Source organism: Copadichromis virginalis, linkage group LG6 (genome assembly GCF_057382275.1).
Source record: "Copadichromis virginalis isolate Kocher_CV1m ecotype Utaka linkage group LG6, C_Virginalis_male_GT1.1, whole genome shotgun sequence".
Classification (NCBI taxonomy): Eukaryota; Metazoa; Chordata; class Actinopteri; order Cichliformes; family Cichlidae; genus Copadichromis; species Copadichromis virginalis.
The window spans coordinates 9885458-9911562 of record NC_140623.1 but is presented as its reverse complement, the minus strand read 5'-3'; the positions used below and the strand labels follow the sequence as shown (position 1 = coordinate 9911562).

Here is a 26105-nt window from a genome sequence, read left to right as displayed (position 1 = left end):
ATTTGCAATAAACAGACCTCAGTGCAAGAAAGTTACTTACCAGCAATACAAGACATACATACACACATAATCATTACAAGACATAAATACACACATAAACATTATAAGACATAAAAACAAGTCAAAGATATTTGCAACAAACAGACCTCAGTGCAAGAAAGTTACTTACCAGCAATACAAGACATAAATACACACATAAACATTACAAGACATAAAAACAGGTCAAAGATATTTGCAACAAACAGACCTCAGTGCAAGAAAGTTACTTACCAGCAATGCAACACATAAGTACAAATATAAACATTATAAGACATAAAAACAGGTCAAAGATATTTGCAATAAACAGACCTCAGTGCAAGAAAGTTACTTACCAGCAATACAAGACATAAATACACACATAATCATTACAAGACATAAAAACAGGTCAAAGATATTTGCAACAAACAGACCTCAGTGCAAGAAAGTTACTTACCAGCAATACAAGACATAAATACACACATAAACATTACAAGACATAAAAACAGGTCAAAGATATTTGCAACAAACAGACCTCAGTGCAAGAAAGTTACTTACCAGCAATACAAGACATAAATACACACATAAACATTACAAGACATAAAAACAGGTCAAAGATATTTGCAACAAACAGACCTCAGTGCAAGAAAGTTACTTACCAGCAATGCAACACATAAGTACAAATATAAACATTATAAGACATAAAAACAGGTCAAAGATATTTGCAATAAACAGACCTCAGTGCAAGAAAGTTACTTACCAGCAATACAAGACATAAATACACACATAATCATTACAAGACATAAATACACACATAAACATTATAAGACATAAAAACAAGTCAAAGATATTTGCAACAAACAGACCTCAGTGCAAGAAAGTTACTTACCAGCAATGCAACACATAAGTACAAATATAAACATTATAAGACATAAAAACAGGTCAAAGATATTTGCAATAAACAGACCTCAGTGCAAGAAAGTTACTTACCAGCAATACAAGACATACATACACACATAATCATTACAAGACATAAATACACACATAAACATTATAAGACATAAAAACAAGTCAAAGATATTTGCAACAAACAGACCTCAGTGCAAGAAAGTTACTTACCAGCAATGCAACACATAAGTACAAATATAAACATTATAAGACATAAAAACAGGTCAAAGATATTTGCAACAAACAGACCTCAGTGCAAGAAAGTTACTTAAGAGCAATTGAAGACATACATACAGACATAAACATTATAAGACATAAAAACAAGTCAAAGATATTTGCAACAAACAGACCTAAGTGCAAGCAAGTTACTTAAGAGCAATTGAAGACATACATACACACATAAACATTAAAAGACATAAAAGCAAGTCAAAGATATTTGCAACAAACAGACCTCAGTGCAAGAAAGTTACTTACCAGCAATACAAGACATAAATACACACATAAACATTACAAGACATAAAAACAAGTCAAAGATATTTACAACAAACAGACCTCAGTGCAAGAAAGTTACTTACCAGCAATACAAGACATAAATACACATATAAACATTACAAGACATAAATACACATATAAACATGATAAGACATAAAAACAAGTTATTAGATTATTCTGTTATTATATGTTACCTTATATATGTAATCAAAGTAGTTGAATTAGAATACTGCTGTAGATCACATTATACCCTTTAATATAGAGTGTGTGAGCTGTATGTAGTTTAGTTCTCATTATACTTTTGAGTTAACAGAACATATTCACATATTAGTTCATTAGATAAATGTGCATCACTCTGTATCCTTGATCTGCTGGGAATGTGTTACACTGTTTTCTTGACATGCTTAATTGTTGAATCATGAAGAGAAGGTTGTAAGCAGGAGACTCTGTGTCTAAAGACAGGGGAGATAGACAGACCACATTCCACACCCCCACCTTACAGAAAGCAGAGAAACAACTGCCGAGGTCATAACTTAGGCGCTGTAACAGAGAAAAAATTTGATGTTTTGGCTTTTACGACTAGCTGGGGGCCACTAGAGACTATAAAAAGCTGAGCAACCCGTCACCATTCTGAGACATGTGCCTGACCCTCTGGTAGCATCTCTCCCGTCCGGACGTTGTAATGCTCTTATTGTTGAATTGTATGGAAATAAATGATTGTTGATTGAGCATTTATACACCGAGTATTGTCCTTCCTTCAGCCCAAAGATTCAAAGAATTGGGAGAATTCAACAAAGTGAAAAATATTTGCAACAAACAGACCTCAGTGCAAGAAAGTGGGGACGGGGGACTGTGCCTCACTGCCCTCCCCTTCTCCAAGAAACCCGTCTTCAACCGAGTCGAGAGAGCCGGGAACTTGTGAGGTGTGCATGTCCTGGTGAGCCTCCACCGTTTTATGGGTGGGTGCAGCCTCGACTGTACAGAGACAGACCAGACCAGCTGCACCACACAGACACTTCAAACCTCATCTGTGGACAAAAAACATATACATATATATATATATATATTTACACACACACACACACACACACACACACACACACACACACACACACACATATATTCAAACCTCAAGGACAAAAACCAGAGGACAAAAACTACAAGAACAATATAAATATGGAGAAAACTAACCTTAGAAACATGCAGGGTGACAGGAGACAGCAGCACTGCAAACATGAGGACAGATAGACAGTTAAGGCTGTGTGAGAGTCAAGTTCACTCCTATATATGACCTCCTATCGCAGAATGCGTTACTGTGACAACGCAGGCTTTGTGCTTTGAAGTGTGGTGATTGGTGACGTCATTGGAACGGCCTGTGATCTTACGTCACACTAGGCCGGATCAATTTGAAAAAGGTGTTTTTGTCTGAAAATGCTCGTGTCCAAACTACCGTTTTGACAGAGTTGTTCCAGCACTGCGCATGCGTGAAACGCAAGGTGACTCGACCTGCCTCATTTCTGTCTGCCGTTTATTTACTTTCCGGCTCTTTGAAACATGCAGCAAAATGAAAAGGAAAAGCGACTAGTTTTTTAAATGGACTAACAATGAGGTGGAGTTGTTGCTGCAAGTAATACAAAAGTACAAAGTTACAAAAGCGATTGAGAATTAAAGAATTTGAAGAAAAGCTATCTGGAGGATGTACAAACTGATATTAATCTTTAACGGGGCTGTCACAATTTATCACATGATTGCATCACTTGACTAGGCTATGTCCACATGTATGGGTATTTTTGAAAACGTAGATTTATCTATGCGTTTGTACCTTTCGTCCACACGTGTCGGCCACTGAAAACGGAGAGTTTTAAAAATTCCTGCCTGGGTGGAGATTTTCAAGAACTCCGTTTTTGCGTTTACTATGGACAAGGAAAACGGAGAAAACGCAGGGTCAAAGGTGTGCGCCTTTTTTGACATCACACTGTGCGCCAAGTTATTGTTTCGGTGAAATTAATTTCTACAATGGCGGACTTAGACAAAATACTGTTAATTTTACTCTCTGTAGTGTTTAAATGCTTACATACACAGACAGTTACAGTCCCTCCACACATAGTACTCGGTTCTGCTTCTTTGCGCCGCCATCTTTGTTTACTCTTTCCCGCCCAGGCGTCTAGACATCTGATTGGCCAACATTTCTACACGGTTAGGAATATAGCGCCACCTGTTGCTTTGGCATGCTCCTGGCAGCATTTTCCTTCGTTTTTGGTGTTGAGGTGTGAATGGGATTTAAAAAAAAAACGAAAAATCTCAGTTTTCAGAAATACCCGTGTATGTGTGGACGTAGTCTACAATGTGTCATTGTTTTTAAAAAGGCTCCAGTTCGCTTTCCACAATGCTATGCGAAAACAGCGTCAAATGTATACGCTTTGGAGAGCGTTTTCAAAACGCTGCGCTTTCCTTGACCGAAAACGCTGTCTCAGTGTGGACGGAAGGCCAAAACGGAGAGAAAAAGATGCGTTTGAGTGATGAGTCATGATAGCATTATAGGCTGTTCACTTTTAAGTGTGGTAATTAGAAATATTGCAAAATAAAATACACACAAATATACTGTAAGAAAAGGCTTTATTTTTTAGTATATGCTGAATTATCAGTTTCAAAGCTACTCTACCAGAGTTTCACTAAAAAATGAAACAAAGGATATGTTTTAACCCTTTCATGCATGAATTATGACAACCTCTCAGCGAATAGCTTCTCTAAAATCAATAGAAACCCAACATTAAGTTCAGCTGAAGGTCAAACTGCAACAAAAAACTCTATAATCAACAGTTTACGTTAAAAACAGCTTCTTCTTTTGGAAAATAAAAACAAAAACGAACAGAAATCCCAGTACAGTACAGTTCCTTTGTATCGTGCTGCTGCCACCTGCTGCTCTGGGGTGGGAACAACAACACTTTGGATTTGCGTTCGTTATCAGCAACAAATGAGTTTTACTTTTGAGGCTGCAGTTTTTAGTTATGTTTATTTGTTGGATTCCATCAGTTTTTCTTCGAAGAGCCGAAAGACTTTCAGTTACTTATGATAAACTGTTTGTCTTATACAAACAGATAAATACAGAAAACAAGGAAGAAAACAAAGCTTGTATTCTATTTGATTTTCAAGATATTGAACTTTATTTTTTCCATTTCACCGAGTTCTTTTTTCCATGTACTTTTTGTCCAATAATTTTTTTTAATAATCAGATTAATGTTTATTTTAAAATTAAGAATTATTTATATTTTTTCTATTTGCTATATACTGAGCTGAAACATCCTTCTGTGTAGTCATGTAACACATTATTTTAAAATAATATATTTTAAACAGGTGGATGCAGGAATTAAGTGTTAAAACAGAGTCTTGTTCCATTTAAGCTATCTTTATTTCACATTTATTTGTACGCAATAAATACAGTTAAACATCCATGGGTGTGTAAATACGACGCCTGGCAGCCTCCGCATAGCCGACGCTGTAAAACGTGGGAGTTTTTACGTCCTTTTTAAAAAAAATGAATTTCAGATTCTGACTTGATGCATAATCAAGACCAGTAAACAGGTTAACAAAAAATTCTCTAATGGAAAAGAAACTTTAGGTATTCTTTTAATACAACAGGGTAAATGCAAACTTCAAAAATAAGTTTGATGTCATTCAGATCTCAAGGAGATCAACGAGAACGCAGCGTCACAGCTGACGGATACCTCTTTTCCTCTGATCAGATTCAGCTACGGTTTAATTGTTTTTCTTTTCTTAAAATCTTAATTCTAAAAACAAAAAAGGGGAAAAAAGCTGTGCCATTACTTACACAGATATCCATCTCTAAGCTCTCCGTAAATTATCAATACGATCGATAAGTCATATCTCAATCAAAGACACTACAATGGCTATTTACGGCTAAATAACAGGAAGTATTGATACCAATACGGCTGGTAAACAAACATCAAAAAGGAAATATTGAACAAAACATCCACAATACTGAAAAGGAATAAGAAGACATCAGAAAGTGCTTCACTATAGATTTTAAACTGGACAGCTAGCAGCTCAGGATGGTTTCCTCCTTAAAAATAAAAGGCATCTTTAAACTGCACGTGCTCAGTGTAAACTGTCCTCCCCAACAGCGACTGTTACTGGCATCATTAGTGTCGTAAAAACAGTTTTTCTCTGTATTATGCAACATAAAAACAAAAGAGTTAGACTGTGTGTTGCCTCTTTCATATCAGATTTTGTATGTTAACTGAATTTTTTTGTGTCCTTTCTTAAACCGATGGTGATTTGCTAATAGGGTCATTTTGTCTCAACTCAAACAATTTTTAGAATTTTTCCTGGTCCTTCCAACCATGAAATTAAATCAGGATCTGTCATCAGGGAAATGTACCACAAAAAAATTCTAGGTATGGTCTAGTTAAATTATATTATTAAAAAAAAATTATTTAAGGTCCCATATTTGAGCAAACACCAAAAAGAATTTGAAAAGTACTCTACATGCTTTATTTTGTCCATTCGTCCATTGTCTTCTGTGTATCCTTAATAGGGTCATAACTATAAACCATTCAGAAAAGATTACCAAATGTTTTGCAGTGTGGCGGTCCACGTCCATGTTGATTTCTTGTCTATGGAATTAATTTCTGTTACTGTCAGTCTCCTGAAAATTACAATACCACTACAATACAATACTAACTGGCAAGAGAAAATATTTTGTGAATGAAACATAATTCATGTTCATTATTATTATTATTATTATTATTATTATTACATGAATGCCTATATTTTACTACTTTCATTGATATTTGGAAAGTAGTAAAATATTTTTTACTACTACTGTATAGTTAAGAGTTTAATGATAATGTATTATCATATATCATTGCTTATTTATTTTTACAGTATCCACTAGAACAGCGGCATATGGAGCCTCTTGCAGAAAGGCAGAGAGGATGACAGTCATCATCCTGGCAAACTAACCACAAAATATCAAAGTTAACCTAATAATTCAAGAGGAAAATATTCCACATCAGTTTTATATGGACTAACATTACTGTTCTGTTATGAGTTTAAGATTGAGCTTCTTTTAAATGCTTTATATTCAGTTTAATCTTCAGTCGCACTGGGGATTAATAAAGTAAACAATCTCTCTGTATGCCTGTGTAGCTATCTATATTATAAGACATTAAACTGTATTAATTAAATAACAAATAAAATCACAGCTGAAGACTTGAGCACCATGTGACATGATTAACTGTTCGCAGGATTACTAAAATGATTGAAACATGAAGGTGTTTTGGCAAAAAAGCTGGTCAAACATTAAACTGCAAAACTGAAAGTGCTGTTTGAGTCTGAACATTTTCAACCCACCACCAGAAAAAGATGCTGTTCTCCACAATATGTAAATAAGGATAGAGTATAGGCGATATCAGCAGCTGTATCAAAATGAGAATTTTATATCCCCCATAGTTGAGTATAGGCATTCAATCCAAAAGGTCACATGTTGTGGAGAAATAATGTGAATCTTTTGTGCAATCAAATGTTTTATTTTTATTTTAATAGCACAACAAATAATACATTTGTTAATAAATCTTATTCAGACACAAGTTTGCTTGTTGCTTGCTTCCTCACAAACGACCATTTCTGCTCCTTACATTCATCACCCTGAAAACAGCACAGTGAACAAATCATACTGAAACACTGTGTTTATTTCAGTTACAAAAGTTATTTTTATTTTAGGTTTCATGAAACACATATATATTGTTGGCAGTACTTTAGATGAAGGCAGCATGCTGCTCTCAGACTTACACTTAAACTCAAAGGGTCTATAATCTCTAAACTGATATATTTTACAAAGAAATCCTGTCTGGGCAGCGTCTGGATTTGGACTGAAGAGCTCGTTGGCATTTCTAAAACAATAGCAAACCTGCACACCATACATTGTTTGGTTTTTTGTTTTGTTTAAAGTTGTAGATATACATTAGAGACATGGCAGATTTGCATATATTCTTCAGGGTCTGCAGTCCTTTTCTCTTCTTCTGTGCTCCTGTGAGAATCTAAAACAAAGGTCACATAAATCATGGGGTTAAATTGATGCCTGTGGGACAAAATTACTCCAACAATATTCAGGACAAATTTATTTTTCCTCTGCAAAAAAATGAAATTGAGTACAAAGCATGTGAAACTTTTCTGTCTTGTGTTGTGTTCATTTATGTCTTTTCTTTTCTCTTTAATGTTTCTGTCCATTATATGTGCAAGAACAAACTTCTGAATCACCTCTTAGTGATAAGTGTCTACAGTTTCCTTTCTCGTTTGGCTCTGGACGAAGGCAGTCGCACTTTTCTCCTCTCCCTCTTCCTTCTCTTTCCTGCTTGGCTTCTCAATGTCCTTGTCTAGTCTCGTCTACTTTTCTACTTTTGCCCTGGATGACTCTCACGGTCTGTTACAACCTAAAAGAGGAATTATGGATTTGAACAACTGGTCCCTGAATGCAATTGACACGCTCTTCTCAACGAGAAGCCTGGGCTTGAGTAAGTCCGAGTGTCCTTTCCTGCCGGATACACAATGGACAGGTGGAGGAACTGGAGGGTCGTGTGCCTGGCGGGACTGTCAATCGAGAACATTGTAGACATCTACCTTTTCGGAACCACGATAACAGGGTTCTTGTTGTTCGGAGTTGGCTTGGCCCTGGCTTATCAAAGATAGCAGAATTGGCTTTTCAAAACCCCACAAGGCTGCCCGCTATGATGGAAATGATGGGACGGGTCGTGACTTCTCAAAATGGGCTCATTGAACGCAGCACGGATAAGATCTTGGAGAAGCTCACGGCAGTCTCTGCTCTCTGAGCACAAGATTGATAACATCTCAGAGAAGCTCTCCAACGGGAGACTGAGAGACCAGTGACGGACTGTTAGACCAACTGTGAAATTGACATGCAGTTGTTCGCACTAAAGGAAAACCACCATCATTTCATGCAGCTACCATATCGGTGTCAGCTGTGGTCTCAAGGCTGGAGCTGATACGTATGTATGTTCGGGGGGGGGGGGGTCCAATTTCACTGCAGATGTAAACATTGCATGTGACAAATAAAAGGCTTGATTGAATAGCTTCAGACTTATGTTCAAAGAAAAGAAAAGAAGCCCTCAAACCTCTACTCTACTTTATGTGTTGATTTAATGAGCGAGTTCACTTTGTTTCTCTCTTCTCTCAAACGTCTAATCTCTCTTCCTCCTCTTCCTCTGTGTTTTATTCAGTCGTACCGTTTACAGCAGCGAGCAGGGCTTCTTCTTGACCTTGGCGGGCTGAGGGCAGAGGACGGCACGAATGGCCTCATCAAACACAGTCTTCAGACCACGCTGGGTCAAGGCTGAGCACTCCAGGTATTTGACTGCATCTATACATGCGAAGACACATATATGTTAATAAAAGAAGAGAAAGAACTACAAAGACAAAGTAAGAGAAGAAAGGTTTGCTGGTAGTGGAGAAGAATAAGTTCAACTTTCAAAGAACACTATAGTCAACTACAGCTACTATACTTTTACTGTGATGCCAGGAAATGAGGGGAATAACAAAAATTTGCAGAGGCAGTCAGGCTACAAAGTTCTCTAGCATCTTCATCTGCTAGTTTCATATCTTCACTGGTGAGGAGAGCTTCAAATCTTAAAGTGCTTTTCAAGCAAATAAAGTAAGAGTGACTGGCCTATCTCCTTAGCCAGAGCTAGGCCCTGTGGATAGGTGATAGGCGCCAGCTTCTTGTCCTTCAGTTTCTCAATGGTATCCTTTTCATCCCTCAGATCCAGCTTAGTGCCAACCAGGATGATGGGCGTGGAGGGGCAGTGGTGACGGACCTCAGGGTACCACTGGCAGAATACAGAGTAAAGGAAAACTAAATAAGAGGCAAGAAAGGGGAACACGCAAAATCAAGGAACGTGTTAGAGGCAAAAAACAGAATCAAAGGCGGAGGGAGATGAAGCTCTGATGCCAGGTGTTACAGAAAGGTGGATGAAGGCATGAAAAACAAATGATATGCTGTAGCTATTAAAGATGAGAGAAATACATCATCCAACTTTCACCCACAGCATCAATCATTCATTCACATCAATTATTAGACCTGTTTAGGCTTTTTCTCCATTTTGTAATCCAAGTACCTATTTTTTTTCTCTATAATAAATTACTGCTTTTGTTCTGTTTGTTCTTTTTTACATTTTGTTCCTCGGCAGCTGAGAGACAGGCCTCATAAAAAACAGCCAAAACTCACCTTAGCTCTGACGTTCTCATAGGATGCCGGGCTAACCAGGGAGAAGCAGATTAGGAAAACATCCTGGATGGAGAGACAAGGAGACAAAGAATTAGAATAGCTGCTGCAGTTTTAATTAGCTGACATGTTATATAAGTTCTGTCTGTGTAACTTTATGTCCATTTGTTACTGTGTGTGCCTGTGTGTGTATGTGTGATTCTGTACCGTCTGTGGCTAGGACAGTGGGCGGAGCCTGTCATAATCTTCCTGTCCAGCTGTATCCCAGAGGCCCAGGTTGACCGGCTTGCTGTCCACCATCACATTAGCTGAATATTTGTCGAATCTGTGGGGAGAGTAGAGAAGGTCAGCGATCAGCCAACAAGTCATAGGCAACCTTTCATTTCATTGGTTATTCATTCATTCAACAATCTTTCAATTCACTGATTGTTTAACCAGTGAAACTCCTGTAATGGAGAAAAAAACAGGACCATACTTGAAATACCACTGTTCACAAAAACATTAACCAACAACATTACTTTGGTTAGTTTGACACAAAAGCCATCCTAACCATGTCTAGTAAGAGAGAATAATACATAATAAGGCAGGGCTGCCCCCGTGTGGTCTCATAGTAGAATAACAGTTTAATTTCTCATTTTTAAAAACTTGAGAAATTTCATATTCATATTCAAATGTATTCAGGCTCAAATGAAACTGATAACACAAATGTTTGCAGACACAGATGTTTTTTTTACAGAAAGAAAGAGACTAGTGTACCAGATTAATCCTGTTTTATGGCCTGTCCGAGGTCTACCCCGCCCTTTGCCTAATGACAGCTGGGATGGGCTTCAGCCTCCTTAATGACCCAGTAGTTAAAAAGATGGATGGATTTCCTGAAATAGAAAAGTCACTGAAATAACGTTAACTGTCAAACATAGAACAACTATGACAAACAGTCAACACTATCTGAGATCCTGCTGGTGGTTAGGGAGGATATACGTGATTCTGTTTGTTGTTTAAACATATTTATAGAGTTAAGAGTTCAGATTGCTGGAAGAACAACATTCACGCAGTCTGATTGCTGTTTTTCTCCCAAAATGTAGAAACACCTGCTAACCATGGCACACTCTGCTTTTCCATTAGGTCTGTGCAAATACTACTTAAGTACACTCATCCTCCTGTGCCATTAGTGATATTAACAGAGTGTATTTTTTGACATATATAATATAGTTAGTATAGTTATTATACTAGCCGTAGCTGCCCCGCTTATTTTAGACATTCACAATAAAAAAGTAAGCGATAATATTTCAATATCAAACGTCATAATTAAGGTCAACATCTAAATAATGCTGTGTACAGACTCACACAGGTGTTAAATTACAGCATAAACTTACCTTAGACCTTCCTCCGTCATTCTCCTCCTAATTGTGCTCGGAGACACAGAAAACATATCGGCAATTACCCCGATGGTTATCCAGGACAGCACTAAAGTCCTGAGTGCTGCAGCCGGGATTTCAAGACGTGGACGACCAACATTTGAAGACTGTTCTTCCTCGGCGTATTCCAAACGAACACGGTGCTGAATTGATCTTAAACTTTCGACAATGCTGTCATCGATGCTAACATCTTGAAGAGCAATTATCATCCCAAGCATTTCAGAAACATCATCTAAACGACTCAAAACAGTATCTACAGGTAAATGTATCTACCCTCTCTATCTGATCTGCTAAAATGAGCAGAATTGACTGAAGTTCACACCAGTCCGCCATCCTCCCTGACCTTTGACCTAGCACGTTTTTGCTACCTGTGGCAGCCGTCCGCGGAGCAGGTATCCAGGAAAACTAGTCGATAGTAAACGATCAGCCAATAGGCGCAAAAGTCAAGCCCACTTGTTGTGTGCCCACCTTATTACTAAATTAGGCAGAGCACTCTGAATTGAATCAGGACATAAAGCACGGTCTTTATGTTGCTTTATTGAACACTGTCCATCTTACAACTAGCCACTTAACGGGGCTTCCTTCGGACAACCACATCCGGTTCAAAGGTCATCACATTAAGACATAGCCATATCAATACATGACACCCCCCTTTTCCTTAGATTCAAACTTTAGTTGTAATAACTTTGATGTCTTTTTTTCCCCCAACATTGAACATTCTTCTTGTCTTACTTTCTAACAATTATATAATCTAAATGTCTCACCACACATGTACCTTTCTTTTTTCAATATATACATGTCGAAATACACATATGAACTTGAAACTTGCCAAATGTAAGTTACCTCTTCACCTTAACATATTATAGTTCATTTCACCACAAAATCACGAAACCTCTCGGGTATCTTTTTAGCCCTCTGTGATCTACTTGGTCTCTCTGGCCCCTGGGAGCCCTCTTGTGGTGTTGGAGTGAAGGTGTCAGTCTTTGTGGGTGTTTCACCTTCCTCCCTTTCAGGTATTGTGTCATAGTGTCCTTCTCTGGTCTCATTTGTCTCGTATTTCTTCACATGTGTGGTATTCCGGTGATAGCGAGCTCCTGTTGGTGATTCAATAATGACTTGGTTTCCAGTTCTGCTTACAACTTTGTGTGGTGTTGCGTTGAATGGTGTTGTAAACTTGTCCACTTTGTCTTGTTGAACCAGCACTGTGTCTTCCTATTCTTATTTATTTTTTATTTTTATTTTATTTATTTTTATTTTTATTTTATTTTTCTGAAATTACACACGTTACTAACGTGTGTAATTTCAGAAAAATAGCTCTACCATTGACCAATCTCACCTGTCCTAAGGTTATTTTTCTCACCTCCTATCACTTCCTGTTCCAACACATGGTTGTGTTTTTGTGTAGCTTATCTGGATAGCCGAAATAACTAAAAACTTATAGATAACTTCTTATTTCATAGTTTAATCTTCACTTGCTTCATCCGAAGCACACTCTCTTGTATTCACTCCCTGTATTTTTAGGAATTTGCTACCTTAGCTTAGCTAAGCCAAATAACACAGACCAATTAGTTAAACTACATGAATGTCTCAAAGCCATAAAGACCTGGATGACCTCTAATTTCTGCTTTTAAATTCAGATAAAACTGAGGTTATTGTACTCGGCCCTTAAAATCTTAGAAATATGGCATCTAACCAGATTCTTACTCTGGATGGCGTTACCTTGGCCTCCAGTAACACTGTGAGGAACCTTGGAGTGATTTTTGACGAGGACATGTCCTTCAATGCACATATTAAACAACTATGTAAGACTGCTTTCCTCGATTTGAGCAACATCTCTAAAATTAGAAATATCCTGTCTCAGAGTGAAGCTGCAGTTATTACTTCCAGGTTGGACTACTGTAATTCATTATTATCAGGATGTCCTAAAAACTCCCTGAAAAGCCTTGTAGTACCATATCACCCTATTAGAGCACTTCACTCTCACACTGCAGGCTTACTTGTTGTTCCTAGAGTATTTAGAAGTAGAATACGAGGGACAGCCTTCAATTTTCAGGCCCCTCTTCTGTGGAACCAGCTTCTTGTTTGGACAGACACTATCTCTACTTTTAAGATTAGGCTTAAAACTTTCCAAAATATATAATTAGGGCTGGACCAGGTGACCCTGAATCCTTCCTTAGTTATGCTGCAATGCGGTGGGCTGCTGGGGGATTCCCATGATGCACTGAGTATTTCTTCTTCAGTCACCTTTCTCACTCACTATGTGTTAACAGACCTCTCTGCACTGAATCATACTTGTTATTAATCTGTCTCTCTTCCACAGCATGTCTTTATCCTGTCTTCCTTCTCTCACCCCAACCGGTCCCAGCAGATGGCCCCGCCCCTCCCTGAGCCTGGTTCTGCTGGAGGTTTCTTCCTGTTAAAAAGGAGTTTTTCCTTCCCACTGTCGCCAAAGTGTTTGCTCAACAGAAAGGCAGTTGTTAGAGGGTGAATGGCAGGAACACTGTGTCTGCTGCCTCTTCTCTTGCCTCTGTGTATCAGTGAGTATTCAACAACAGTTTCTATATTTAACTGCAGGTTCTTACTGCATAATTCTGTCTGTATAATATGAAAATGATTCAATGCATCGAGTTATGCCAAACCTCACAGAAACTGTGCACGGTGGGTATTCTGAATTGCTGCTCGGCACATATATGCAGACCACAGTCAGAGCCTTACCCTCTGCAGCTTGAAGTCACACAGAGGTAACCCACTCGCTCTCTGTCAGCACACAGTCGCAGACTCGTGAGCGAGGTTTTTTTTTTCTTTTGTTTTGCTCTTCTACTCTTAAGAGCTCCATTAGCCACACAGAGGGCACAATATGTTCTGCATTGCTTCTCAAAGTTAGCATTGGTTAGTGATCATGAGCTGTTTTAGGTTTATAAATCATTGGTTTACACCACATTCCTCTGAATTAATGTCACAAATTGACAAACTGACAGTGAGATACAGTGAAGTGTGTAGAACATGTAATTCAAATCAGAGCACGAGCAGAACAAGAGCATGAAGCTGAGATCAAACTTCATTTGCTTCCATCTATAAGGTGCAGGTCACTGAGGTCTTCTGACAGAAACCTGCTGGTGGTTCCTCGTTCTAGGCTGAAAACCAAAAGAGACTAAGTGTGTCTTCAAGGCTGTTGGCTGATAATCTATGGAATGCACTAATATTACATTTGATCTCTGCGGTCTGAACATTTGAAAGAGCAGCTCTACTTATTTGTACAGGCTTAATTTTAGGTAGTGGATATTATTATTGTCTTTTAATGTTTGTATTTATTTTTATTGATTATTATTGTGAAGCACTTTCTCTATAGAAATATTTTACCTTCATTTCCCTTCTGTAACTTTATGAAAGCCAAAAGCAAAAAGAGACGATAAGTAACTTTGCATAAATGTGTGGAGCTTTGCAGCTTTGCAGTTGATAAAGCTTCATAATGACACTATGTGACTATGCAGTGTCCAATATTCAAACTGAAATGCAGTCATTAGAGAGTGAATGGCAGCAACACTATGTGTGGTGCCCTTTTCTCTTTTCTCTGTATCAGCGAGTGCTCAGCTACAGTATCTATATTTAATGGCTCTGGTCCTCACTGTGTGTTTCTGCCTTACTTCTGAGAGCAGATATTTTACAGGTACAAAGAAAAACTGGCAGTGACCTGGTGGGCGGGGGATTCCTCTTTCAGGTGTGACGGCGAACACAGAGGTCGCTCTGCAAAAGAGAGTCATTGGAGGTGATGAATGTGAGCGACAGTATCATGTACAGCTCAGAGCAGTTTATCCACATGGACCTTCCAGCTTGTGTGGAGGCTCTTTGATCAGCGACCGCTGGATTCTGCAGCTCACCGTCTGAAGCCAGGAGGGTGAGGAGACCAGAGCAGCAACTAAAACTTGTTAACCCAAGGAATGTCTAGTAGCCATGTTTTTGCTATTCAGTAAAAAGTAAAATACATTCAGACAAGATGAGAAATAAAATATGGTGACCATCAGTAATCATGTTTTATGTTTGCTGTGCACATGCAGGACCATGTTTGCAAATCTAAGTGTGCATCAAGGGGGTCCGGAACAAGAAGTGCAGATAACAGCAGAAGCTGAGATCTATACAGACAAAGACACCAGCACAGGCAGAGTTCATGACATCATGCTGCTGCAGCTACTAGCAGCTCTGATGTCCATCCTATAAAACTACCTGACTGTGAGTTGTGGATGTTTCTGCTTCAGGTTCATGTGTTCTGACAGATACTGATACGTCGTGCTAACTTCAGTTTTAGATTCAAATGATACTTTGATGTTCCTGTGGCTCAAAGTTTCTTGCTTTGAAGTTTTTTTTCTTAAAGTTTCTTCTTGACCTGAGCTCTGTGCTGTGAAGTGAGTTCAGCATATGTAGAATATATTTCCTTTATCTTATCCCAACAGTGGGAATCAGGATAAGTACTCACAGGAAGCTGCTTATCAATTGAAAGCCCTGGTTATCAAGTTAACCAGGGCTTTCAATCCTAATGGATGTGGATAAACTATACTGGCAGTGCAGGTTTTAAAAAGGAAGATAAAACTGTAATATTAGAAAAATATGAAGGGTTTAAATGCATAATACAGACTGAAAGTAACAGCTGCTGCAGAAAAACCAGTGTTGTGTGTGTGTGTGTGTGTGTGTGTGTGTGTGTGTGTGTGTGTGTGTGTGTGTGTGTGTGTGTGTGTGTGTGTGTGTGTGTGAGTGGAAAATTGCTTAGTAGTAAAAGCACTATATGAATGTGCAAGAACTTCAGATGCTTTGTTCAATAAGACTATCAGGAGGGACTATGCGCTTACCTGCTGCTCCTTGGCAGGTAGCTCTATGCCCTCCTGGGTTTTAATTGCACCTTAGAACACACATGCATCAACACTACAATGAGCGGGTGGAGGGAGGTTTGGAGTCTTCTCCCACCCCCGTTCTCTGCGGCCTGCTGGAGCGGGAGGGCTAGGAGAAGTTGGCCGTCCGACTGCGGTCTGGGGTGTGGGGCCTCCCTGCTGCTGCGGAGTCGGGGTGGTCTGCCTCTCCCCACCGCAGGGAAAAGGGTAACACCACCTGGGTCTGGGTGCAATTCCCCCCTCCAGGGGCAAGGGTACCTAGACCCGGTTTGTAGAGTACGCTTGGGGAGTGTGATCGTGTGTACAGCGTCTCTTTATGTCTGTCTCCACGTTGGTTGAGTGTGGAGTAAGTGCACATGAGAGCATGAGGGTGGGAATGGATGTTTGTGTCTGTGTGTGCCTGTATGTCTGTGTCTATATGTCAGGTTGGGTATCAGACGCCACCTCTCTGGGGACACCTCAGGCCCTCCAAGATTTGGAGGCCTATCTCCACCCACCACCACTTCCCCTGCCGGTGGCGGACTCCCTCAGGTGTCGGTGCGTTGGTGGTTCTTTGTGTCTGGGGGTGGGTGTCCAGGTACACACCGGCTCACTCCTTGGTGGCCGCTTATCGGGGCCTGGAGCCTGGGGCTCGCTCGGGCCCCTTCGGAGGTGGGGTGCCCCCGGCCTCTCGGCCTGGGGCTCGGTCACTCAGGCGCAGCTGGGGGCCGGCGGAGCTCATGGGCGCGTCACTGCAACTCCCCCTGGCTTCTGCTCCGCGGCTGCTGGGCGAGCCCTCATCTGGGACTCTCCTCAGCTCTTACTGGGACAGTGGCGCGGCTGCCCCTCTGTTGGTCTTCCATGGTCTCTTGTGTTCTGGGGGCCTCTGGATGTCTGGAGTTTTGACCTCCTCCATACCCGCTTCACACCCTGGAGGACGGGGCTGTGGCCCCCCCACACTCCCTAGCAGATCGTTACATGGAGAAACCTTTGGAATACAAGCGCGCTGATCCACACAGGTATGTACACGGGTGTTCACTGCTCGTAGACCCAAATTACACCTTTCTTGGCCGCTACTTCGAAGCACATCTGTCCTGCGTGCTGCACAACAACATTGAATATTTAGTATTTACTGCTGTTTACACTTAGCTAGATTAATGCGATGGTGTTGTGTTTAGTATGTTGCTTTGTTTTTTTTGCTTGTTTTCTATTTTTCTCTCAACAGGTGATCCAGGAGATTTTTTTTCTCCCCCCCCCTTTCTCACTGTCCCTCTCCCCTTCTGTTTCTCCTTTCCTTCCTCTTTCTTTCTTCCTTTCCTATCCCTCACTCATGTCTGTCCCGTCTGTAAAATCTGAAAATAAAATATAATAAATAATAAAAACAAAGATCGACCAAATGGACCAATACGGCAATGCCACGATGATCCATTTGGCAAAGTAAATCAGCTGCAAATAAATTGGGTATCCTTGTTGGTCTTCAGACAACAATTCTGATGGCTAAAGAACCAAATGGGACAGGCAAAAAAAAAAAAAAAAAAAAGACAGCAAAAATCCTGACTGACATCACGACCTATCATTACACAGGAGAATCTGATGGATGGATAATTAAGTATTTCATTTAATTAATGTTTGAAAGACAGTTTCAGCTTTTATTCTGTCAGCTGCAAACTTTCTGCTGTTTATTAGTTTAAGAGAAAATAAAACTTAATATAACAACAGAATTTAAACATAGGCTGCAAACTGAAAAATGTCTACGAAAAAATGCTATTGAAGAATTTTAGCCCCTCCCACTGACCATGTAGTACAGTAGGAGGGTCTAAAGTTGAAAGTTTCAAGGGATCTTCCAGGAATGGTGATGCTGCTTTTCTGGACAAATGATCTCTAAGCTTGAACTTAACCAGAGGGATATAGTACAAAGAAAATTCAACAAGGCTTGGCTTACTTTGCGTTAGCTGGCTTGAGAAAACGTAAAACACCAGTCAGTGTCACGCCGCCGGGTATATCAACTTCTCTTTTAAGCTGTGCTTTCTGCTTCACGCTCCGTGCCCACGCATGTAACAAGGGCTGCTACAAGGCCCTTTAAAACAGGAAGTAGCATGTGCCGCAGTGAGCTTGAATGGTGTCCCAATGCGCTGAGCAAGCACAGTGCAAGCATGCTAGCCAGGTGTGGTGCGTGATGATAAAGTGGTGACTAAAACTCTATAAAGGACATAACTAATATAACAGCAGGTCAGGGTTACTCTTACAATTTTCTCTGGTAAGAAGTCAAAATCCTTCATATAGAACTCTGAAGTTACCTGGAGAGATGAGATCCTGCTTCATAGTACAGGCCTCAGGGCAACATTTCAAAGTTAACGTGCAAAACAATCAATATATGTATTTGTATGTAACTGACAAAAAAAGGAGAGAAAAGCGTCCAAACACTTCTTGTGCCATTCCAGAGTTGAGGTCGCAGGTTATGGTGCCACCACTGGACTAGCTAATGAGAAAAGAAGGAAGATGATTTTTAACAAATTTGTTGTATTAAGAAAAAAGAAAACAAACCATCCAAACTGTTACTTTATTAGTAAAGAGATGTTGCAGATATTTGTACTGAAATTGTATTTTGCTTCATTTCTAATGTGTTCAAAGCAAAAACAAGCTTTTCCTGTGAGCTCAGACCATTTTATTTCTTTCTGCTGCATTTCTGCATAAAATACAAATCTGCATCATTTTTTAAAAAGTGCTTTAAGCTGAACTAATTGTCCCTTTTTTCTAGAACCTGGTGAATCACCCTCTCTTCACTGTGCAGAGACTGAGGTTGTCAGCTGTACAGAGCTCAATGATATTTTACAGAAATAATTCCCCGAGGTCCACCGAGTCAGGAGCTATCAGCACTGGTTCTGTGGACAAAGTCCTGGGAAAGATATGTGTCGAGTGAGTTTGCATGATCCCTCAGCTCACAGCTGCATTTATTAAACATTCAAAATACAGAAAGATTTTATAAAACTGGGAAACTGTATTTCTGTCTTGCAGGGAGACTCTGGTGGAGGAGTGGTTCATAATGGCAGGATTTATGGGGTCTCTTCTTTTGTGGGAGATCCAGACTTTGTATGCAGAGCACCGGCTGCCTTCATGGACCTCTGTGATCCTGAGTATGCAGATTGGATCAGGAAAACTATCAACCCATAAAAAGCTGTGAGGTGTGGATAACTGTAAACAAGCTGAAATAAATAATCTTTTAGAGTTTAGCTTTGGTTTCTTTTATTCTCTTTGATATAAGCAGTAGAGGATTTCAGAATTTCTGTGTTATTTGCCAAAAGACGTTTTTTCAGCTGCACCCACACACAGTTTCTTTAGATAACTTCAACTGCAGAAAGTAAAAACTCAGCATTAAGTTTCAAATGCAGTTTTAAAGATAATGATAATATGGTGGCCCTGAAGAAAACACCCGTCAATAGAAAAAGCTGCAAAATCCTGCAAAATGTAACAGAAGTTGAATAAAACACAACGGAAATAGAAAAAAATGCAACAGGGCTGAAAAACTGAACAAACAAACAAAAAACAAACACAAATTACAACAGAAATAATAACAACGATATAAAAAAAATAGAAGTAGAAAAAAAACATTCTCATCCTAAAACTTGGTGACAAAGTGGAACATGGTAAGGAAACACTCATTTAAGTGCTGTCATTACTCAAAGGTTCCTGATAATCATGCATGAAGTGATTTCTGGAGGGGAATGAAACTTAACTGAACTGCTCCCTGTGACATTTTGACCTGTCAAACGCAGGCGTAACTCCTGTTATTCATCGTTGTATTGCAGGTCTGCTGTGCACGACGTCTGTGAATCTGAGTAATTTGGTACAGATGAAGGAATAAGACTGCTCAGATGCTTTGGGTGTCACGTAATGATCCCTCAGGTTTGGGTGTCTTTGGTGCCCTTTGATTTCAATCTACCTGCACATTGAACAGAAATCCTGCCATGACAGAACACACTAATGCCTTTTCAAGGGAGAACCGATCCTAATCTGAGCTGTCAGCCCCAAGTTCTCTGCAGTCATCAAATCAAGCATAATCTGGTTTGAACAGGCTCCCTGCCTCACTGCAAAAGCCTTTTTACCAGCTGCTGTTTGACAAACTGCAAAGCCTCTGAAGAGACTTTAGAAAGGGGGAAAAAGGATACGACGAAAAAGCTGAACAAAAAGCTATCCATGCACTGTTTAACATTTCACTTGGAGCTTATTGACTGTATTCTATCTGTGGATTGCATTATAGCTTCTCTGAGAGCTTTGCTCCCTGAAGATTTTATGATCCGTGAACGCTGAGTCTCTCTTGTGGCTGTAAACCAGTCTGCTCAGCATGGCACTGCATGGCAGAGTTTCTCTCCATTTTTTTGAATCACCTTTGCTCAGTTGTGCTCCTAACTGATCTCCTGAGTTTGGCTGTATTCCTGGACTTTGCCCTTTAGTTACTCTTCAGTCTCTTTGACACACAGGCTGCCAAATTTGAAATAACATTTTTAGTTTTGGAAAAAGAAGAGCGTGTCTAGCAAATTCTTGCACATCCTTGTTCTTAAATAGCACTTTTCTACTCAAGCACTCAAAGTACTTTATACACCACACCACCATCTTCTAAGCTGTGATGCTACATGTGCAGCAGCAAACGTCCAATTAGTACCGATCAGAAGGTTGGAGGTTCGATCGCAGCCTGATCTGATCTGTATCTCAAAGTATCCTTGGACACGATACTGAACCCCAAACTGCTCTTTCATGTGTCCATCAGAGTATGAATGTTAGATAGAAAGAACTTAGGTATGGAAATGTGTTTCCCATTAACAATTGACTAAGAAACTCTTAGTCAAGGGTTAACGTCACTAATGTCAGTATTTTCACTGATCTTCATTAGATTAGATCAACATTGTTCCTTAATCCTGAGCTGTACAGGAAAATAGATTTCTGATACACATGTACATAAACAAATAAAGAGAGATGTTTCCCACCTGCTGAGAAGACAACAAATGCATAACCTGATTACCACCATTAATCTCACATCCACTGATTTCTGGCACCTATAAGTGAGATTGATTTCACTGTCCTGCTGTCTTGGCCTTTAGGAGAACACAGTGAAACAGATGAAGCTTGCACCAGATGGTGGAAACACAATGATCGTGGTCTTAGACACAGCATCCACACTCTGTACATGATAGTGTGTGTATGGTGCTGTTTGCAGGAACTTGATGAGGCTTTGCTTAAGTGGAAATCCACTGATGTTCAAGCCCCAGGGAAGTGGGCGGGGGGATAGGACCTCTGGGGCCCTCTTCCTGATGGAGCCCTACCTGACTCCTTTCACTGCTAAAGCAAGAATGGTGCCACAACTCATTGAAACAATACTTCATTTCATCAGAATCTTCAAATGATTCTGTTAAAAACAACCGCCCAGTGTACTTGCATGGCAAACATCGTGATTAGATATTCAAGAAGAGCCTCTTAAAGATGAAGGTCTGTGTCTCTTGACCTAAACACATAATCCAGTTAAATCTGATTTATGTTCATTAATGCCCCTCACACTGTAACTTAAAGTAATAAATCGGTCACTGATTAATTACAGAAGTACGTCTGTGAGCATAAAGATGTAAGCCTTGGACCATCAGGATAAAATGTGGTTGGGAAACTTAACAAGCTTTGATAAAACTTCATCAGTAGCTCAAGCAAGACCTCAAAACCTTCGATCACCACGGGTGGTTAGCAGACTGTGGTTGTACCATGCAGCCTAACAACATGCAGTAAATTGCAGGTTAAAGCAGTCTGCTTACACATTGTTAAACGAGGGAAGGGAACTAATGTGGCTGTCACATTACCCTTTTGTCCCATTTCATCCCAGGACTTGATTCAATTGCTGCTCACTTTCTACAATACTTAAAACTGATCAGTAGGACCTGAAACTGCAAACATTCAAACATTCAGGCCAACAATCAGTTGGTGAACATATTAATCTACTACAATTAGCAAAAATGAATAAATAAACAGAAGAAAGTTAGAGTGATATCAGAGTCATGCAAGTTTTTGACCAGCAGGTTAAACTCATGCAAATTAGCTTCATCCAGGCTCATGAAAACACTGTCCTGCTTATAAACAGCAGATCATTTGTGTCAGTGTCAGGATGGTTTATATTTGAGCTTTTAGTTCACACAGAACAATTTTTATTAATTGTTTTTAGCGATTACGAAAGTCTGTGAATCCCCAAATTGTTCAGTTGTTCTCTTTGCTCCCCATGAGGTCACTTTCACCATGTGACAAAAACAACACCCCACTCTACACACTCGGGCCACCAGCAACTTTCTAAATCCTCAATAAAAAGCTGACAGGTTGCAATGATGTTCCAAATAACTTATTAAGAAAACAACTAAATACACAGAAAATTTTATGAAAATTGGTTTATTTTATATCTCATAGTTTTAAATGATGCAATAAAAATATGTACAAAACATCACAAACTGTAATATTTTACAAATGCTTACGTCCTGCTGATGCAATGGAGACATCTTCCAGTGACAGTCTTCATCAGTGTGAGTGTGAGGAGGATCCTAAACCCACCGACACAGAAGTGCATGTTCACAACTCCCTCTGTGCAGGCGGGGTCAGGACCCTCCTCACCTAGGGTGAGGAGGGTTGGTGCTGTGGCCAGTCAGGTATGAAGTGCTGAGAGTGGATCTTTGGTCCTCTGTGCAGCTCTGTCCACTCTCAGCTGCCCTGCAAAGCAATAACACAAGAAAGACGTCATTTTAACACAAAACAGCATTTTCATTGTTGGTAGCTGCAGTATGTTGTTAAAAAGCAATTTTAAACCCAACGTATACACATGAAAAATATAAATAAAGCTAAACCTACAGTGCTGCTGACATAGGATGATGATTTATACCAACTATTGGAAGAATTTTGTCTTCAATACAGTTTGTTGTCAATGTGAGGTGATAACTTACATAGTTGGAACACAGCACCACTCTCCCGTTTTTCACTTGGTCATCCATCCTTCTCATCGGGTTGGTTGGGGTAAGGCTGTCTTCTGGGTGGGGTGTTTGCTCCATCTTGGACGTAACTGGAAGTAATAACAACTAAAAAACTACCTTTAATTCACAATGTAATATTAATATTAATGTCACATATCAACAAAAAAAGCAATACATTTCACATGTGCGAGTCACATGTTCTTATATCTGTAAAAACAAAGTTTAAAAACACATTCTAACATAAACTAATCAGAGTCACTGTCATCCATGGAAAGGTTAAAAGGCCTCTCCCAGAAACGTCTGACTCCAAAACTACCTGAGGATGTTGAAGGGGCATCAAACTGGTCACTCACCTTGCACCTCTTTGCACTTACCTCTTCGGTGCAGATGTCTTCTCTGCTTCTCTTTTCTGAGGAAGGAGCAGCAGAGAGATCAGCTGAGGAAGAAGCAGCAGAGGGAGCAGCTGAGGGAGGAGCAGCTGAGGAAGAAGCAGCAGAGAGAGCAGCTGAGGGAGGAGCAGCTGAGGAAGAAGCAGCAGAGAGAGCAGCTGAGGAAGAAGCAGCAGAGGGAGCAGCTGAGGAAGAAGCAGCAGAGGGAGCAGCTGAAGAAGGAGCAGCAGAGGGAGCAGCTGAGGAAGGAGCAGCAGAGGGAGCAGCTGAAGAAGGAGCAGCAGAGGGAGCAGCTGAGGAAGGAGCAGCAGAGGGAGCAGCAGAGAGAGCAACTGAGGAAGGAGCAGCTGAGGAAGAAGCAGCAGAGGGAGCAGCTGAGGAAGGAGCAGCAGAGGGAGCAGCTGAGGGAGGAGCAGCAGAGGGAGCAGCAGAGGGAGCAGCTGAGGGAGCAGCTGAGGGAGGAGCAGCTGGCGGATCACCAACTGGGGCAACAACTCGAGGGAAGAGTGGGGCATTGGCCTGGCCGAAAGGCGGCATGGGGATGGGGGCAGCACCTGGAGCAATAGGACGTTGCCAATCGTGCCAAAACGGCTCTGGAGGGTGCTCCCGGATGAGAGGGGAATCATCTCTCTCATCCATGGTGTCATACCCAGAGTCATCGCTAAGCCAATCCCCCCACTCTTCTGAGTCGTTCCAGTCAGATGAATTGTCAGTCTGTTCACTAAACTCTTCATCGTCTACAGGTAGGTAGGGGGGGTACTCACCATACTCACCTTGCTGTTCACCGACATCAGCATCTGGTGCTTCATCAGAAGAGGGTGAGGGTGAGAGAGGGATAAAATACTCACCATACTCACCTTCGCTGATACGCTGGGTATCAGTGTCCTGAGCTTCACCAGAAGAGGTGGTGCTCTGGAGACTGTCATCCAGGATCCTGATGACTTCAGGAAGGCCTTCTTCTGCAGGGCGTTCAACCACATAGTCAAGACGCCCTGTGAGGAAACAATTTTTAAAATAACATTAGGAATGTAATAGACACCCAGTGTTAAAGCAACAGACCTACATCTGTTAGTTTGAGCAGAGGATGAGAGAAAAGCATTTTATGTCAGACTGAATGACACTTCTACTTGTTCAATCTTTAAGTGAAGTTTTTTAATAGAAGACCACCAAACCTCCACCAAGGCAGCTCACTCTGTGTACTTTTAAGGTGACACTATATTGACACTATATATGACACTGTATTTTGTGTACATTCAATTTGTTTTATTTGTTCCTTGTAAGCCTTTATGCAAACACTATGTTGGAATAGGTAATGGATAATAGGTATTGATTTGTAAATAGCCGGACATGAGTAACTTATTATATAAATATACTACAGTACATTTATAACTAATCATGCAGCTCATTCTCCTGTTTTATTTACAATTCACGATGTCACACATTTTGAAAAAAGCTCATAGGTTAAATATGTGGATGCAAACCATAATGTAACATTTAGACCACATGTACCAATTGCATGTCCTAAATATATATATATATATATATATATATATATATATATATATATATATATATATATATATATATATTTGTTTTTTTTTAAATAAAAACACAACCTCCTTGGCAAGAGTAAAAATTGCACACACAAAGCTCTGCAGGTATGTCTGAAAATGATGGTCAAGTGAAAAACAAACAAACAAACAAGCAAACAAACAAACAAACAAACAAACAAACAGAAACTCTTAACTCAGAATCCACATTTTTAGAAATGTGCACAAGGACTGTATCTGCCATAAGGACAGATACATCTAATCTGTGGTAAACATGCTATCCCTGTGTAAATATCCCTGTGTACAATATCTCTCTCTGCTATCTAATAAAGTTAAAAGCATTACCGTAACAGAAGATAGGTCTTAATGCCATTATTACTACTGTTTTCATATTCTTTTGATATTATTTTATTTGTATTTTTTTATCTTTGTGTTTTGCAGCAGAGAAAAAATATAGTTTATGTCAATAAAGTCTTTGATCCGGAGAAGAAAAGGATGTCAGGAGGGGACCTGGATCTGTGTGTTTACGCCTGCGTGTTCTGAGGCCATGACATCTTGAAGATGCCGTTACCACAGAAACTGATTTTTGGGCATTTTACAAATTTTAGTCCATTAAGCTATTTTTAACCATTTCATTTTAAAGAAAAGTGTCAAATTTGAAGCCTTCAAATCAAAGTAACACCTTTTTTTCATATTCATACACCAGTCGTTAATAATTTCTACACCTCTCCCGGAAAATTTAAAACATACAAACAATTTACGGGAAACAATCTTGAATACACATATTTGATCACGTTAAAACTTGATATTCACACTGGAACTTGTTAAATTATTACAGTAATTTACATTTAAAGAAATTTTCAAACGTACCTGCAGCGAAGTCCAGGTGACAGTCGGGGAGTCCGGGTCCACGGCGAGCCATCTTCAAACTTGAAAAACAAAAACAAGTACAAACGATCCACAGATGAAGTACTTGTTATGCGTTCAAGTTATATCCGCTTTTAGTAAAATGGTTTGCAAAACTTAGCTTTCCACAGGCTGAGGTTGGAGCAGGTCGAAACAAGTCCACGAGCAAGTGTAAACGGACGTTTGGAACCTTGTGCAGCATTTATATACCCTCGGCGGCCATGGTTACGGTTGTCAACGTGTACACGTGCACGTGATAGAAGTATAGGAATGGAGCTCACCACA

The 26105-nt window shown here is 40.0% G+C and overlaps 1 protein-coding gene, 3 long non-coding RNA genes and 1 pseudogene across 6 annotated transcripts in view; 2 read left to right on the top strand and 3 right to left on the bottom strand.

Moving 5' to 3' along the window:
• LOC146707196 (uncharacterized) overlaps positions 1 to 9648 on the top strand; it is a 43245-nt gene extending 33597 nt beyond the window's left edge. The window contains exon 2 of the long non-coding RNA XR_014920781.1: positions 8712 to 9648. This is a non-coding gene — a long non-coding RNA (uncharacterized LOC146707196). The remainder of the gene's footprint in view (positions 1 to 8711) is intronic.
• Positions 6997 to 8782, bottom strand: LOC146707197 (uncharacterized). Its single transcript, XR_014920779.1, has 2 exons — positions 8718 to 8782; positions 6997 to 7514 (listed from the first exon to the last, which is right to left on the bottom strand). It is a non-coding gene; the product is annotated as an uncharacterized LOC146707197 (long non-coding RNA).
• On the bottom strand, positions 9111 to 10920 carry LOC146707195 (ras-related C3 botulinum toxin substrate 2-like; annotated as a pseudogene).
• A 2320-nt stretch (positions 10921 to 13240) lies between these two features.
• Positions 13241 to 16763, top strand: LOC146707194 (uncharacterized). 2 transcript variants are annotated; one of them, XR_014920792.1, is made up of 3 exons: positions 13241 to 13664; positions 14846 to 15022; positions 15183 to 16763. It is a non-coding gene; the product is annotated as an uncharacterized LOC146707194 (long non-coding RNA). The 2 variants fall into 2 exon arrangements; XR_014920793.1 differs by having other exon boundaries at positions 14784 to 15022.
• Positions 16764 to 22637: 5874 nt separating this feature from the next.
• On the bottom strand, positions 22638 to 26025 carry LOC146707193 (uncharacterized). Of its 2 annotated transcripts, XR_014920773.1 has the most exons (3): positions 25785 to 26025; positions 22949 to 24356; positions 22638 to 22718 (listed from the first exon to the last, which is right to left on the bottom strand). XR_014920773.1 is itself a non-coding variant. In XM_085458517.1 (2 exons), exons 1-2 carry the CDS (start codon positions 25834 to 25836, stop codon positions 23221 to 23223), a joined length of 1188 nt encoding a protein of 395 aa, XP_085314643.1. In that variant the 5' UTR covers positions 25837 to 26025; the 3' UTR covers positions 22748 to 23220. The 2 variants fall into 2 exon arrangements, 1 of the variants encoding a protein (XP_085314643.1); XM_085458517.1 differs by lacking the exon at positions 22638 to 22718 and having other exon boundaries at positions 22748 to 24356.
• Between the last annotated feature and the right edge of the window lie 80 nt (positions 26026 to 26105).

Bases quoted from the DNA above. Each gene is read 5' to 3' on its own strand.
- LOC146707193 (XM_085458517.1), bottom strand. From the start codon at position 25,836: ATGGCTCGCCGTGGACCCGGACTCCCCGACTGTCACCTGGACTTCGCT. The intron at 24,357-25,784 runs GTACGTTTGAAA...GTTTCCTCACAG, and splicing joins TCACCTGGACTTCGCTGCAG to GGCGTCTTGACTATGTGGTT.